At 44.9% G+C, this 15,050-nt stretch overlaps 2 protein-coding genes across 2 annotated transcripts; both read left to right on the top strand.

Annotated features, from left to right (window-relative positions):
- Nucleotides 1–12,402, top strand: LOC117439668 (nesprin-2-like). The gene is made up of 13 exons (XM_071202005.1): nt 1–163; nt 4,724–4,886; nt 5,253–5,443; nt 5,919–6,069; nt 6,175–6,357; nt 7,398–7,535; nt 7,682–7,873; nt 9,072–9,354; nt 10,365–10,445; nt 11,200–11,337; nt 11,569–11,695; nt 11,960–12,163; nt 12,243–12,402. Exons 1-10 carry the CDS (start codon nt 3–5, stop codon nt 11,280–11,282), a joined length of 1,626 nt encoding a protein of 541 aa, XP_071058106.1. The 5' UTR covers nt 1–2; the 3' UTR covers nt 11,283–11,337; nt 11,569–11,695; nt 11,960–12,163; nt 12,243–12,402.
- Nucleotides 11,578–14,663, top strand: LOC117439667 (nesprin-2-like). Its single transcript, XM_071201924.1, has 7 exons — nt 11,578–11,729; nt 11,989–12,163; nt 12,243–12,407; nt 12,727–12,858; nt 12,940–13,134; nt 13,445–13,518; nt 13,915–14,663. Exons 1-7 carry the CDS (start codon nt 11,578–11,580, stop codon nt 14,180–14,182), a joined length of 1,161 nt encoding a protein of 386 aa, XP_071058025.1. The 3' UTR covers nt 14,183–14,663.
- The last annotated feature ends 387 nt before the right edge of the window (nt 14,664–15,050 follow it).

Here is a 15,050-nt window from a genome sequence, read left to right as displayed (position 1 = left end):
GCATGGAGGAGATCAACCTGTTCAGTGAGAATAAAAGCCACCTGAAGCAGCTGGGGGAGCAGCTGCTGTCGGCCAGTGACGAGGCGAAGCAGACGCAGGTCCACGGCTCGCTGCAGGAGGTCAACCAGCGCTGGCACAACCTCTTCCACAACATCGAGGCCAGGTGAGACCCAGACAGCTGCAGAGAGGCTGTCAGCAGACATTAAACTGCCCACTTACGTGTGTGTGTGTGTGTGTGTGTGTGTGTGTGTGTGTGTGTGTGTGTGTGTGTGTGTGTGTGTGTGTGTGTGTGTGTGTGTGTGTGTGTGTGTGTGTGTGTGTTGTGTATGTGTGTATGTGTGTGTGTGTGTGTGTGTGTGTGTGTGTGTGTGTGTGTGTGTGTGTGTGTGTGTGTGTGTGTGTGGGTTTAGGAAAAATAACAAATTGTGATGATAATGACTGATATATCGTACTTTATTGTTATTATTGCATTTTTTTACTAGGCTCCTATTTATATTAAGTATGTGGGATACCATTTGTAGGACAGGATATCTTTATAAAAATACCTACATTTCATTACATTCAGATGATATTTTTAACATATTTTGCCCAAATATTGCATTTTGGATATTGCACTAGTCCATATTGCAATTTAGTTAATTATGCAGCTCTACAGAACACCCAGACACATTTAATATTGGACTTAAAGGTTTTTTACAATCTAAAATATGTGTAGGTGTGTGTGGAAGTACCGCCTCACAATTAGCCTTATGCACAAGCACCTTTTACTGCAAGACACTCAACATTAAGAGCATCACTATACACTGTAAGGTTTAAATGGAAGCCTTTAATTAAACAGTAGCTCTAATGTACATCCACCCGCCTGCTGTTGCATTAGGGCTCTGCAGCTGTCAGCAATACATGGTTTCTAATGTAAAGACTGTAGCTTAAGCCTCTGTGATGAGGAGCTGTCCCCTCAGACAGATGGAGGGTCCTGAGGAAGCGCTGCAGATACACACATACATATCCAAACTACCCCCCCCCTCCCCTCACCACCATGAAGAAATAAAAGCTGTGCTTATGTCTCAGACAGTACCATATGTTACCCATGTCCAACAATCTCCCCCGCTTTTCTTAGTCTGTCAGGTCAGAGTGGGATGACATGAGGGAGGGGGGTTAGTATGGGGGGGGGGTCTGTCGGCATGCATTAATCGCTGATCCTTAACATGAGCTCCCCTCCAGATTTCAGGGGGCTTGATCCCATGCAGGCAGCTGTGAATTCTTGATATATATATATATAATTTTGTATTCAGTCTCAAACACCATCACGTGAGTTCCAGTTATTGAATGCATACAACATGTATTTATGTTTGTCTCAATTTGACTGAAAAATACAATTTTAAGTGGTGATTGTTGTTACTATTTGATCATATTTGCAAATATAGCCTCTCCTGCGGTGCAGTACATGGTCAGCCCAGGTTCTCCAGGGTGACAAAAATAATTATAATTCATGAATAACATTTGCTGTTGTCTTGGTTTTGTAAATGCCCTTTCTAATGTCCACTCATGCATCTAAAGCTGGGCTCTGCTGCGATGACATTTCCCTGTAAGAGCCTGCTAACAGCAATATATCTTTTGAGTCTTAATGCTTTAGAATCGGCAGCTAGCAACGTCTAACGTGATGCAATGAAGTAAGAAAGTAGCCCGAGTGTAATAATGTTTGTAAAAGTCAAATGATAGATGAACCAAACACTGAAGAAGCACATGTACATTAACGTGACAAGAGTTTAGAGCAGGGGTGCCCACACTCTTTTGGCTGGTGAGCTACTTTTGAAATGACCCGCTCACCGAGGTCTACCAACCAAGAATAAATCCCAAATTGCAAGGGTTGCTGAATAACACGTTTTATTTATACATGGGATAACTACAGGGCTGCAACAAACGACTCATTTGATAATCGATTAATCTATCGATTAATGAAACGACTAATCGACTATTCGGACTATTACTGTACGCCTTGCACAATTTCTCAAACGCTCTTATTTAGCCGTCAACTTTTAGATTTAGCTTGAGGTTGTTTAGGCATGTGGAAACTAACAATAAAGATGAATACTTGATTCAAAAATACATACATTATTAAATTAACTTAACAAATTGTGAACAAAATTAACATTGCATTTTATTTAAATTAAATAAATAATATTTCACATCAAAAGAAACAACAATGTTTTAACAAATCGTATTAAATAATCTGATGACAGAACTGTAAACAGAGCAGCTGAAAGTTTAACAAAATAAAGAGTAACTCTGTTACCTCTAATCATTAACCCATGTTTGTATCATGGAGTTAACTCCGTGTGTTGCTGCTAGCATGCATAACACCTGACGTGGAAACGTTCCTCGTGGACGGGGCTACAGAGCTGCTAGAAAGACATTCCTCCGTCTGGATGTGGAGCACTTTTGCTAAATGTTTAGATAAACTGCTCGTGTTACCGCCCTTAGCTAAACACTCTAGGCAACGAGCATTGTCCACCTCAAGACGGGTAACATTTAACCACACCTTGGAGCGCTTCTCTCCGCCATCTCCTCCGTGTGTTGCTGCATGGAGCAGCCGCGTGTGTAAACTGCCCCGCCCCCTCGCACACAGACGGGAGAGAGATCTCGTCTGGATTGGAAAGGTCGAAAATACACCGACCATAGACGCATTTTGTTTGTCTTTTTGCATATTAGAAACGAGTTGGCGACACTAAGACTGCGAGATAATGTTTGTGTAGCAATAATACATGACCTTTCTCTTTCTCAACTCGCTACTCGGAGGGAAGTCGCCGTCATATGCCCTGTGAACACTCCGATAATGCCTCTCCACGTTACCTTTCTTTGGCAGAGCGACGCTTGCTTTACAAATAAGGCAAATAACCTTTGAATGTGACATCACAAAGTGGTGGAAGTGGTATGTCTTTAGCTGCTTGCTCGGTCCCGCACTCATTTTATTGTTTGTCTCTTGTTTGTCTCTTTAACTTAATTTGAGTTTTCCCGGCACTTGACTGATTTTGTATCGCTTTGCATTCTGGGTTAACAGACTGGAAAGCGATAGGTCGCTTTTTCTGTCAATCAAGTAAACTCCTGAATTAAGTGGCAGGGAGGCCAAGGGAGGAGGGATCAAAAGCTGTTTTGTCTATTTTAACGGAGCTGGATTATTATTTGTATGAATGACTCGCGATCTACCAGCATTGCCCCGCGGCCGACGTACTGGGCACCTCTGGCTTAGAGTAACTCTGAGCCCTCCTGGTCAGCTGCACTTTGTAACTCCATCCATATATCCTCACTTATCCTCAGCTCGTTCTGCTCTGCTTCTCTCCGTCCATTCTCCCCGTGTCCTTTTCTCCTCAGCGAGGACCCCTGACCGGGTGTTGTGTCTTTGTTCAGGCCCCTGGCTTTGTTAGGCTGTCAGAGGTAGAGAGGCGGAGAAAGAGGGACGGAGACAATTTAGATGACAAGGATGGTTGTATCTGCAGAGAGGAAGAGTGTTTCTCTGGATAGCATTTACACTGACGCTATTATGTCTTCATTACACGCTCAAACATCCACACACACATCATTCCTGAACTTTAGCTACTGTACGTTTCCAATCCGTTTTCTTTCCCAACACCAGAGTTTTGGTACACTTTTTCACATTCTTCTTTTAGGAATACCTTTTTGAAGTGCCACATTTATGGCGCATGGTTGTTAGACACAAACTGCAATTTCATAACCCATCAACAAATCCCGATATGTGACTGTACTTGGAATTAATCCTAACTACCACCTGAAGAAATGACACTGATCTTGTCTTTGAGGGTATAAACCTGATAATAAGAGATCTGGAATGCAACCCCTCTTTTCTATAGTCGTCCCAACGTCCGGCATCTGTTGAGACCCTTTCATACACACTTCAGTTTGCCCCTCGCTCTGCTTTTAGAGCTTATTCTTTAGCTGGAGAGCGTCTCCCTGCTGGACCCCGGCAGCAGAGGAAGGATCAGAAAGGGAAATTAACTCAAACTCCCAAAGGGGCACACTTCAGGCTTTCAGAGGGCTCGTATTGTCCCAGGCGTTGCTATGACACCCGTCAGTGTGGCGCTGTGTGTGTGTGTGTGTGTGTGTGTGTGTGTGTGTGTGTGTGTGTGTGTGTGTGTGTGTGTGTGTGTGTGTGTGTGTGTGTGTGTGTGTGTGTGTGTGTGTGTGTGTGTGTGTGTGTGTGTGTGTGTGTGTGTGTGTGTGTGTGTGTGTGTGTGTGTGTGTGTGTGTCCAGTCTCCATGGTAACTTTAGAAGTGCTATTGCAGGATACCTGGGACATTTGTAGGATATTGGAAGTTAGTCTTTCTTTTGATATTTCTCTTTGTTTGTTTCTTATTTTCTGTATGTTTACCTTTGTGTCTTCTTTATCTACTCCTTTCTTAGATAGTTTGTTTGTTTTCATTGTTGTCTTTCATCATATCCTCTCTTTCTCTTTTTCTTTGGTCATTTTGGTCTTTCTTGTCATTTCTTTATTTATATTTATTTGGTCATGGTCATGTACAAATGAACATTAATCTCATACATACAGTAGAGAGGAGATGGTCTGATTTAGCTACTAGCTTTGTTGCAAAATGTTGTCCCAATTTGTGCTAAATGGTTACTAAATAGGACGTGTGTGTGTGTGTGTGTGTGTGTGTGTGTGTGTGTGCGTGTGCGTGTGTGTGTGTGTGTGTGTGTGCGTGTGTTTAGGGTGAAGAAGCTGAAGGAGACTCTGGCGGCGGTGCAGCAGCTGGATAAGAACATGAGTAACCTCCGATCCTGGCTCTGCCGCATCGAGGCCGATCTGTCCCGCCCCGTCACCTACAGCGTGTGCCGCCACCAGGAGATCCAGAGGAGGCTGGCCGAGGAGCAGGTACACACACACATGTACACACACACACACACACACACGTGTTTTAATTGTTATATTTTATTTTCATTCGAGAAGAGAACTCAAACTTCCTGTTTAATTCTTGTGTTATTATTCCTGTTGTTTCTTTGTCTTTACATTATTGTTGTTATTGTTACAATTCAACTTAATATTCTGCTCACTGTCGCTCCCACTAACTCTTTGTCTCTCTTTATGATAAATAATTCATACCTGTCCTTTGTTTAATGTTGGGAGTGGGTGGTCTCATGCAGCCTTCCATCTGCATGTCTGTGAGCTGATGTCCACCACATGGTTTCACTGGCATGTCCCGATGTCTGTCCTCATGCCCTCCCTTGTGTGTGTGTGCAGGAGCTGCAGCGGGACATCGAGCAGCACACGGAGGGCGTAGCGTCGGTGCTCAGTCTGTGCGACGTTCTGCTGCGGGACGAGGACGCTGCCGGGGGCAACGAGGCGGAGAGCGACTCCCTGCAGGAGACCAGCCGCAGCCTGGACCAGCGCTGGAGGGCCGTCTGCTCCATGGCCCTGGACCGGAGGCTCAGGTAGGAGCTGAACACACACACACACACACACACACACACACACACACACACACACACACACACACACACACACACACACACACACACACACACACTGTAGGGAGTCCTCGCACTTCTTACAGTACATGCAAACATGTTTTGAAGATGTTACACGATAGGATCTTTGTTTATTACTATAACTACTGATATGTACATGTAATGTTATTTGTATGATTGTTATACAGTCCTTCTGCAGGCAAGACACCTGTCGATTTAGTATATATTTTTATTATTAAAATAGTGAGTCTTAATTCAAATCCTTAAGACTAAATAAGTGTTAGGGGACACGACAAACTCATTAGATTGCAGAAGATGAACAATGGCACCGTTTTAAGATGAAAGCATTACTCACATGTTAAACATCCATGTATCGGTTAGAAAAGGCTTCCTCACCGTGTCGTAGAATGACTAACCACAGCACGGTGTGTCCTAGTAGGATCGAGGAGACGTGGAGACTCTGGTGTAAATTCCTCGATGACTACTCTCGGTTTGAGGAGTGGCTGAAGATGGCCGAGCGCACCGCTGCCAACCCCAACTCTGCAGACGTCCTTTACGCGGTCGCCAAGGAGGAGCTCAAGAAGTTCGAGGTCAGTTGTGAGGTCAACAGACGGATCAGACTTGGCAGGAAAACCATTGTATCCCTTGTTATCTTCTACATCATGGTTCATCCCTCTTCCACTGGTCTTCTGTAGGGTTTCCAAAGGCAGGTTCATGAGCGGCTCACACATCTGGAGCTGGTCAATAATCAGTACCGCCGCCTGGCCCGGGAGAACCGCACCGACCGAGCCAGCCAGCTCAAAGTGATGGTCCACGAGGGGAACCAGCGCTGGGACACGCTGCAACGCAGAGTGGCCGCCATCCTCCGCAGACTGAGGGTAGAGACAGGGGCAGAGGGCGGGGCAGAGGGCGGGGCAGAGGGCGGGGCTTCCCCATCATTGGTCAACTATCAGCTATCAAATATAGTGATTCCCCAAAGATCAGAGCAATGTAGTCAGAAAGTCAGAGTCAACTTTTTTGGCAATCTTTCAGTTTGTGTGGACAGACAGAGAGACCGAATACCGTTTCCCACAATCCCGAATACAAAAATACAAATATATATAAAAATATGTATAAAATATGTATATCCTATATATACACAATCAACAGACACATTTATACATATGCACACAATAAGAACAACACAAGCCGTATATTAGGGCTATACCCGAATATTCGCATATCCGAATATTCTTTCGTTGGAGTACTAAAAGAATTGAATTTATTGAAAACTCTAATATCAACGTAAGAGCTTGTGCCTCTTCGGGGGTGCTAACACTTAACCATAAACGTTATTGTTTACTTTCTCCTTCTTTTCTCCGTTAATCTCCGTCACGTTGTTTCCATAGCAACAACAACTTCCTGTCAACAGCGCTACCTCTCCTTCAAAATACAAAAAAAAAATGTGTCCATACAAAATAGGAAGCCAAGCCAAATTACACTTGAGACATATACAACTGCAACGAAAGTAACAAACACAATGCGATATCCTTTTCAGTTTCAAAGAACACAAATTGGGTTGTTTACATTAACAAATAACTATAAAACAACAATACTGTAGAATAACAAAATGAATGCCGTGAAAAAAATCGAAATACACGTGTTGAAGCGGTTACTACGCACCCCCCCCCCCAAATATTCGAATATTCGCTGTTGATTACTACCGAATATCCGGAGCCTGAAAAATGGTATTCGGGACAGCCGTACCATATCTACCGAATAACAGTCACTTCAATACCTTTGGGAATGTACGTTAGTGCAGACTGTCCAGAGCAGCACTGGGGAGAGTTCAGCCTCCTGACAGCCTGGTGTAACAAACTGTTCTTTCGTATACTTGTTGTTCCTTTCTATTATTCATAACGTGTGTACCCTCTCTCAGCACTTCACGGGTCAGAGGGAGGAGTTTGAAGGCACCAGGGAGAGCATGCTGGTTTGGCTGACGGAGCTCGACCTGCAGCTCACCAACGTCGAACACTTCTCAGAGAGCGACGTCCACCACAAGATCCAACAGCTCAATGTAAGGACACCACGGATATATAGAGACGCGTGCTTCATAGTGCACGAACTGCAAGCTGCCCTCAATGTGTACAAAAAGGCTCGGTTTCATTTAAATGTGTCTGATTTTTAACCGTCATGTCCTCCATGTAACCCTCTTTCCTGCAGAGCTTCCAGAAGGAGATCACGCTGAACACCGAGCGCATCGACGGCCTGATCGTGTTCGGGGAGGGTCTGATCCAGAAGAGCTGCCCGCAGGACGCCGCTCTGATAGAGGAGGAGCTGGAGGAGCTGCACTCGTACTGCCAGGAGGTTTTCAGCAGACTGGTGCGCTTCCACCAGCGCCTCAGCCAGCCCCCGGTGAGCTGCCTCACACACACACACACACACACACACACACACACACACACACACACACACACACACACACACACACACACACACACACACACACACACACACACACACACACACACACACACACACACACACACACACACACACACACACACACACACACACACACACACACACACACAAACTTCCATTCGTGACTCAATTTATGCAGATATTAAAGGTCCCCTATTATACTGTTTTTCATCAATATGTTACAGCTCTCAGATATATACAGAACCTGTCTCTGATTGGCTCCAAACACCAAACAGATCATTGCAGCATTACCCATAATCCCCTCTGTTTCAGCCCTGTTTCCAAAGTGCTGATTCTCTGTCTGTTACTTTAGATGAAAATAAGGAGCCCCTCCCCACGCCCCTCTGAGAGACATTTGGTTACAAAGAACTCAATGGTGCTCTAGGAGGAGATTCAGGTGATAAGGGGGGGGGGGGGGGGGTTACCTTGGTTACTGATTGGCTAACGGTTACACAAGACAAAAAATCGTTATGACATCATAAAGAGTCCAAAATCTGATCAGCTCGTTTTCAGACAGGTTTTTATAGAAATGGATCTTTAGAGAGAATCTTTTTTCCTGAAACTTTCAGAGTCTCTTTACGCAGAGGGGACACATGGTGATGTAGAAGAGACATGAAGAAGAGGGGACACATGTTGATGTAGAAGAGACATGAAGAAGAGGGGACACATGGTGATGTAGAAGAGACATGAAGAAGAGGGGACACATGTTGATGTAGAAGAGACATGAAGAAGAGGGGACACATGTTGATGTAGAAGAGACATGGAGAAGAGGGGACACATGTTGATGTAGAAGAGACATGAAGAAGAGGGGACACATGTTGATGTAGAAGAGACATGGAGAAGAGGGGACACATGTTGATGTAGAAGAGACATGAAGAAGAGGGGACACATGTTGATGTAGAAGAGACATGGAGAAGAGGGGACACATGTTGATGTAGAAGAGACATGAAGAAGAGGGGACACATGTTGATGTAGAAGAGACATGAAGAAGAGGGGACACATGTTGATGTAGAAGAGACATGAAGAAGAGGGGACACATGTTGATGTAGAAGAGACATGAAGAAGAGGGGACTATTCTTTAAGCGATGTAGTACATTGTGTACATCAATTCATACCTGATTAATTTTAGATAAAAGAAGAACCGGAGCTCTCTAGAAGCACCTTCTATCTGGAGTCCAGCCGGGAGCCGATTGGCCGCCCGAGGTTGGGGCGGAGACAAGGAAGCCTCCCGGCAACGCCCACCCACCTGCTGGCGTCTCCGCTGGAGCGCTCGGGGCGGGAGACCCCGGTGAGCGTGGACTCGCTGCCGCTGGAGTGGGACCACACCGGAGACGTGGGGGGGTCGTCACATGAGGAGGACGAGGAGGAGGAAGGACTTGAGGACGACAGAACTTACTTCAGCGCACTGTCAGGTAGGTTTATAGAAACAGAGATTTATGGACAAGAACTTACACTATTTACCAATTCCTTTTTTCTTTTCGTTGAGTGAACGGAGTAAGTGTTTTAAATGTAACGAGGTAATGAAACTGGAATGCCATCTTTAGCTTCGTCCACATCACCAACAACTTATCGGTATTATCCATTAGGTCACGGGTTTCCACATTCTCCAGGGACTAGTGAAGTGCCTTATTCATGGTTTCACAATCATATCAGAGTTTCTATTGCAAAGTTAACATGGCTGGAAGTGATGGCCAGAATATCTTTATCTCGCAGATCCCACTTTCAGAACCCCCTCCTTAAATCATGTAATGTCCGAGTGGTTGTAGAGGAGGAAAAAAGTTACACGGACTCCCGAAACAGCAGAAAGACTGAGAGAAGGAATGCTTTCGAGTCCTTACGATATTTCTGGTTTACTGGAAAAGCTACTTTTTACTTTCGTTCTGCTGGTTGACTAAATGGTGTCAAACTCAATTTCATCGCGGGCCACATCAGCATTATGGTTTCACTCAAAGGGCCGGTTGTAACTTAAAGACTATATAAAATACATATATAAATATATATCATATATTATTGCCCCTGCATTGGATTATTATCGGATAGGGTAATAACTTCAGAATTAACTACGTCTGAAAGCAGAAGTCTGGGGCAAACAATTGCAAGTCTCTTCAGTGAGAATGTCACAAAATGATTTAAAAAGAAAAGTCAAATTCAGAGAAAAAAGTCAAATTTGAGATGCATTGTGGGACATGTAGTTTATGGGCAACGTGCTTCTGTAAATCAGCATGTAACCGTATAATAAACACATTATATTCTTTGCGAGCTCTTGTGGGGCCACATAAAATGAAGTCGCGGGCCGGATTTGGCCCCCGGGCCTTGAGTTTGACACCCCTGTGCTAGACGTCAGATGAAATGGGATTTCTAAAAAGTGAAAAACGACAAAATATGACATCAATTTCACAAACAATCAAACGCATCCCTACAGCTCTGGTCTGCCCCCTCTCCCCCCCAGAGGTGACTGAGAGTCAGGAGGAGTTTTTCGAGGCCCGGCGAGCTTCCTCTCTGGGTAGGCTTCACCTTCTGCTTAATAAATCCACTCACGGCTGTTTCCATACGTCTGTCATGCTGCTGTCGCTGACACTTTATTTCCTGTAGCTGTGGTTTGGAGCATCCTTCACTGCCAACGCAAGCACTTTGTACCTTATTTCTCTCACACATTTATGTTTAAGATGTATTTTTCAAACTTGTGTTAAAGTTAATAAACTGGATATCTTTCATTTTGGGGAGAAATACAGAATTATTTTCCCCCGACAACCTTTCTTTCATTCACCGGTCCAATCTGTTTTGTCGTGTTAATTTCAGCTCCAACATTCATGACCTTTGATCCTCCTCCAACATCCTGTCTTTGATCTTCCTCACTTTGTTTTACCGCCTTTCTGTTCCTCTACTTCACTCCTCCGTTCATTTGTAGACATTTATAAAACTCTAAATGACCCTTGATCCTCAAAATCTTTGCATTGACCATTGAATGCCATGCTGTTTCTTTAAATAGGTTAAACTCCTCAGATTACTAAGGTATACCAATGAAGCATGCTCGACCTGCTCAAACATGTGAAAGTAAAAGCTACCACACAGATACCAAGCTGTTTATTTCCTGCTGGCGGTTGATTCAAACTTGGGTTGCATATTTTCTGGGCTTTGGACTTCACAATCGTTATATCGTAACGTGTTGTAACTTGGAAGTACTCTTCACGTGCATGTTTCTGGTAGGGAATAATACTGGAGTGTCTGGTTTGACTTTTCTTTGCTTGTCTTTTCAGTCTCAAGCATGGACGCACTTGAGTCTCCAAGATGGCGGCCCCAGGAAGACGCAGACACACAGTCCCCTGCAGCTGGACTCTGAGGGCCACACTGAGGCCCCCCCCACCCTCACCAGCACCCCTCAGAAGCAGGGCTATGTACGTTCAGTAAACCAGTTGACAAAACAATTACTGAGAATTGTGAGTAGATGCTGAATACAGTTTGCAGCTCCAGCTCTAAACGTGTGTGTGTGTGTGTGTGTGTGTGTGTGTGTGTGTGTGTGTGTGTGTGTGTGTGTGTGTGTGTGTGGTGTGTGTGTGTGTGTGTGTGTGTGTGTGTGTGTGTGTGTGTGTGTGTGTGTGTGTGTGTGTGTGTGTGTGTGCGCGCAGCTGCATCTCATGTCTCAGTGCAGCGGCAGCATCGAGGACATTAAGAGAGTTTCTCTGATCCTGGATGAGGAGGAGCGCCCGGAGGAGCTCGGGCTGACGGGACTGACGGCTTCAGACAAACAGTCAGGTGAGACGCTGGGAGACGCCATGGTCACCGTATCGTTAGGGGACAAAACATAGCAGTACGGTTGCAGTATTGTTAGTTGAGTGTTAAACACGTTGTACCTGCATAACAAGGGGAAAAGACGTGTCTTAGAGAGATACGCCTGTAGTTTTTAGCTATACAATGATACTGATTAAAAGGAACAGTTTAAAGTGGATATCAATGCAATGGGTTGCTAAGCGGCGATGATATAAATACATCTTTAAACACTACTGTCCGCTCTCTCAGGTGTGATTGAGCGCTGGGAGCTGATCCAGGCTCAGTCCAGGAGCGACCTGCACGCCGACCCCTCGGGAGCCCCAAAATCTCTCATCTGACCTCGATGACATCACTTCCTGGTTGGAAAAGGTCACCCCGGAGCTGGAGCGCCTCCAGCAGTGCGACCCAGCAGCCAGTATCGAGGACATGGCAGCCAGAGCCAAGGAACTAAAGGTGAAATCAAAGACCCAATCCAACAGATCTGGTGATCAGCATCCAGCTGTTGCTTACACTCGTGTCTGTTCTGCTGCAGGAGACGCAGAAGGCGTTCACCCGCTACAAGTCCATCATGCTGTCCGTGAACCTGCGGGCTCCGGAGCTGCAGGGAGCGGCTGCTATGAACCGAGGGTGGAGCCGAGCCTGCTCCAGCCTCCAGCTGTGGGACAGCAGCCTGAGGGACACGCTGATGCGCTGCCAGGTCAGGAGAGAGTCCAAATACACCATTACTACGGCTACTTTAGTTTCTTTGACGATTTTAATCAATAAAAGATTTGTTTTTAGATTGATCAGTATATAAAGTAATTACAGATCCACCTTTACCAGCTGCAACATTAAAGCCATGCACATATAACTGCATAATGAGCCATTCTGCAGAAAGTACTTTTGGTATGTTGAGGTATATTTTGATGCTAATACTGTATGTTTACTTGTACCCGAGTATTTTTTCCCCTGTAGTATTGGTACAATTATTTAAGTAGAACATCTAATATTTTTCCGCCACTGTCTTCTCCCTGCAGGAGTTTCCACGAGCGCCTCCACTCCCTGCTGCTGTGGCTGGCCCACGCAGAGAGCCGGCGCTACGCGGTGGACATCAGAGGACCCACACACACCTGTGGCAGCCGCTGCAACAACACCGCAACACACTCGCAGTAAGCACACCACCATGCTTTGTTGCGTATTCATTCTCCTGCTGGTCTGCCCCGTCACCCTGTGTAATGTTTGTGGTGCAGGCTCTGCAGGCGGAGCTGCAGGCCAGGCAGGCACAGCAGCTGGAGCTGCAGGCGCTGTGGGCGCAGCTGCAGCCGGAGGAAGAGGAGGAGGAGGAGAGCAGAGAGGCCCAGGAGAAGCTCCACGTGACGGGGAGCAAACTGAAGCTGCTGCTCAGGCAGGTGGAGCAGGACCTCAGCACCCTGCCGCCACAGCTGGTGAGAGCTGACAAATACCGTACTCATGTCAAACTCATTTGTAGCCCTTATAGATTTAAAAGCTGTCGTAAAAATAGTACTAAAACAGCCAAGTATGTCAAGTATCTGTCATAACAGCCAGAGTATTGTATGTCAAATATAATATCTTAAGAAAAGAAGCAAAAGTCAGCTGTCAACTTAGTACTGTATGTCACATTAAATTATAGTCATATTATATATATATATATATATGTCAGATCAATTGTTCGTTGGACAATGTTTTTGGACATCCTGTCATGAGAGATTGTGAAACTATAACATGTCTCTTCAGGGTCGTGAATCTGCACCTGAAGCCCAGGGACAAAGCTCCTCTGCAGATCCAAAGAAAGGTTCCTCTCCTAAAAGGTATGCAGGAACAACTAAGCGTTACATTTGAACACTAGACGTGTATTAATAGCCCAAACAAGTAGAAACGGCAGGTCAGGAAGGCTTTACTTAACAGCAAAGATTCCAGGAATAAAACCATTCAGTGGAAACGACGAATCAAACAAAGAAATCCCTCTCGAGGTGAATCACAGCAATCCATTCGTTGCCCTAAATAACAGAAATGAAGTTACAGATGACCGAGCATTGAAAGGGCACGGTGTGGAAACGGGTATTAATCAGTGTTTTCAGTCAATGGTGTGAACTGTGGATGACTTGCAGTTCATTTCGTGTTGGCAGTCCCTCCTGATTTTAATGTCTTTGTCGATAAATCGTCCGTGTGTTTTTTCTGACCTTTATTCGTTGTGTGTGTTGCAGAGAGAGGAGGGACTCGTCTCCCCCCCGCTCCTCCTTCTTCTACAGAGTCCTCCGCGCTGCCTTCCCCCTGCACCTCCTCTTCCTCTTCCTCCTGCTGCTCCCCTGTATCATCCCGTGGTCGGAGAGCGAGCCCGGCTGCACCGCCGCCAATAACTTCGCCCGGTCCTTCTACCCCATGTTAAAATACACCAACGGCCCCCCCCCCCACCTAACAACCCACCTTTCTGTCACACTGAAACCCCTGAACAAACGTGTACAAATAATGTAGAGAAGTGATAGTCTTCTAAAACTAAAATGTATTTCTATTCTTGAAGATTTGATCTTAGAACAGATTGTATTTATTTTATAAACAAAACCATGCATTTGAACAAAAATGCAGATATTCTAGTTTAATAATGCCATGGTCTCGACACTACTGCCGCCTCATCTCCTCTTAAGAAGAGACACAGACGAGCGCAAAGTGTAGCAGAGACAACAAAGAGGCGTACAGTAACAGCATAGAAATATGAGTTATTGTAAGATAGTTTAAATATCCTTCAGCAAATATATTCCATTGAGTTCATTGGACAAAAATGAGAGGAGGAAATCAATGATAATATATTTGTACTTGCTTCCAAACAGACTTATCAGTGGACTTTCACTAAACAAGTCCCTGCTTGGCCTTTTCAAGATTTTTATTTCACGTGTACAATATCTGTCATTTACATGTTATTTTATGAACTGCTGACATTTCGTGTTCCCCTAAAACAAAAGCACTTCCTGATCTTTTAGCATGTCACTTGTTAGAACACTTTAATCCAAAGCGACTTACATACTCAGTACTGTGGGCAATCCCCACAGGAGCCTTTGGGGTGAAGTGTCTTCAGGGACACAACGACATGCTGACTGCAGTGGGGTTTGAAAACCTGTGCTCCCCTGGATCCGAGACAAGCAATAACGCACACCCACTGCGCCACACACCTCCAGACTGAACTCGTTTTTTACAAGAAAAGATATACTATTTTATATGTTATCTTTATAAAGCCAACCGTACAAAATGATGGCAGTTTTATACATACAACAATTGTATATTTTTTTAGATGCTATTTGAGTAGATTGTGAGCACTGCTGAAACACTGTAGATTTATCAGTTATGT

This window comes from Pseudochaenichthys georgianus, chromosome 24 (genome assembly GCF_902827115.2).
Source record: "Pseudochaenichthys georgianus chromosome 24, fPseGeo1.2, whole genome shotgun sequence".
Classification (NCBI taxonomy): Eukaryota; Metazoa; Chordata; class Actinopteri; order Perciformes; family Channichthyidae; genus Pseudochaenichthys; species Pseudochaenichthys georgianus.
The sequence above is the reverse complement of the archived record's forward strand: the minus strand, read 5'-3'. Positions and strand labels throughout refer to the sequence as shown.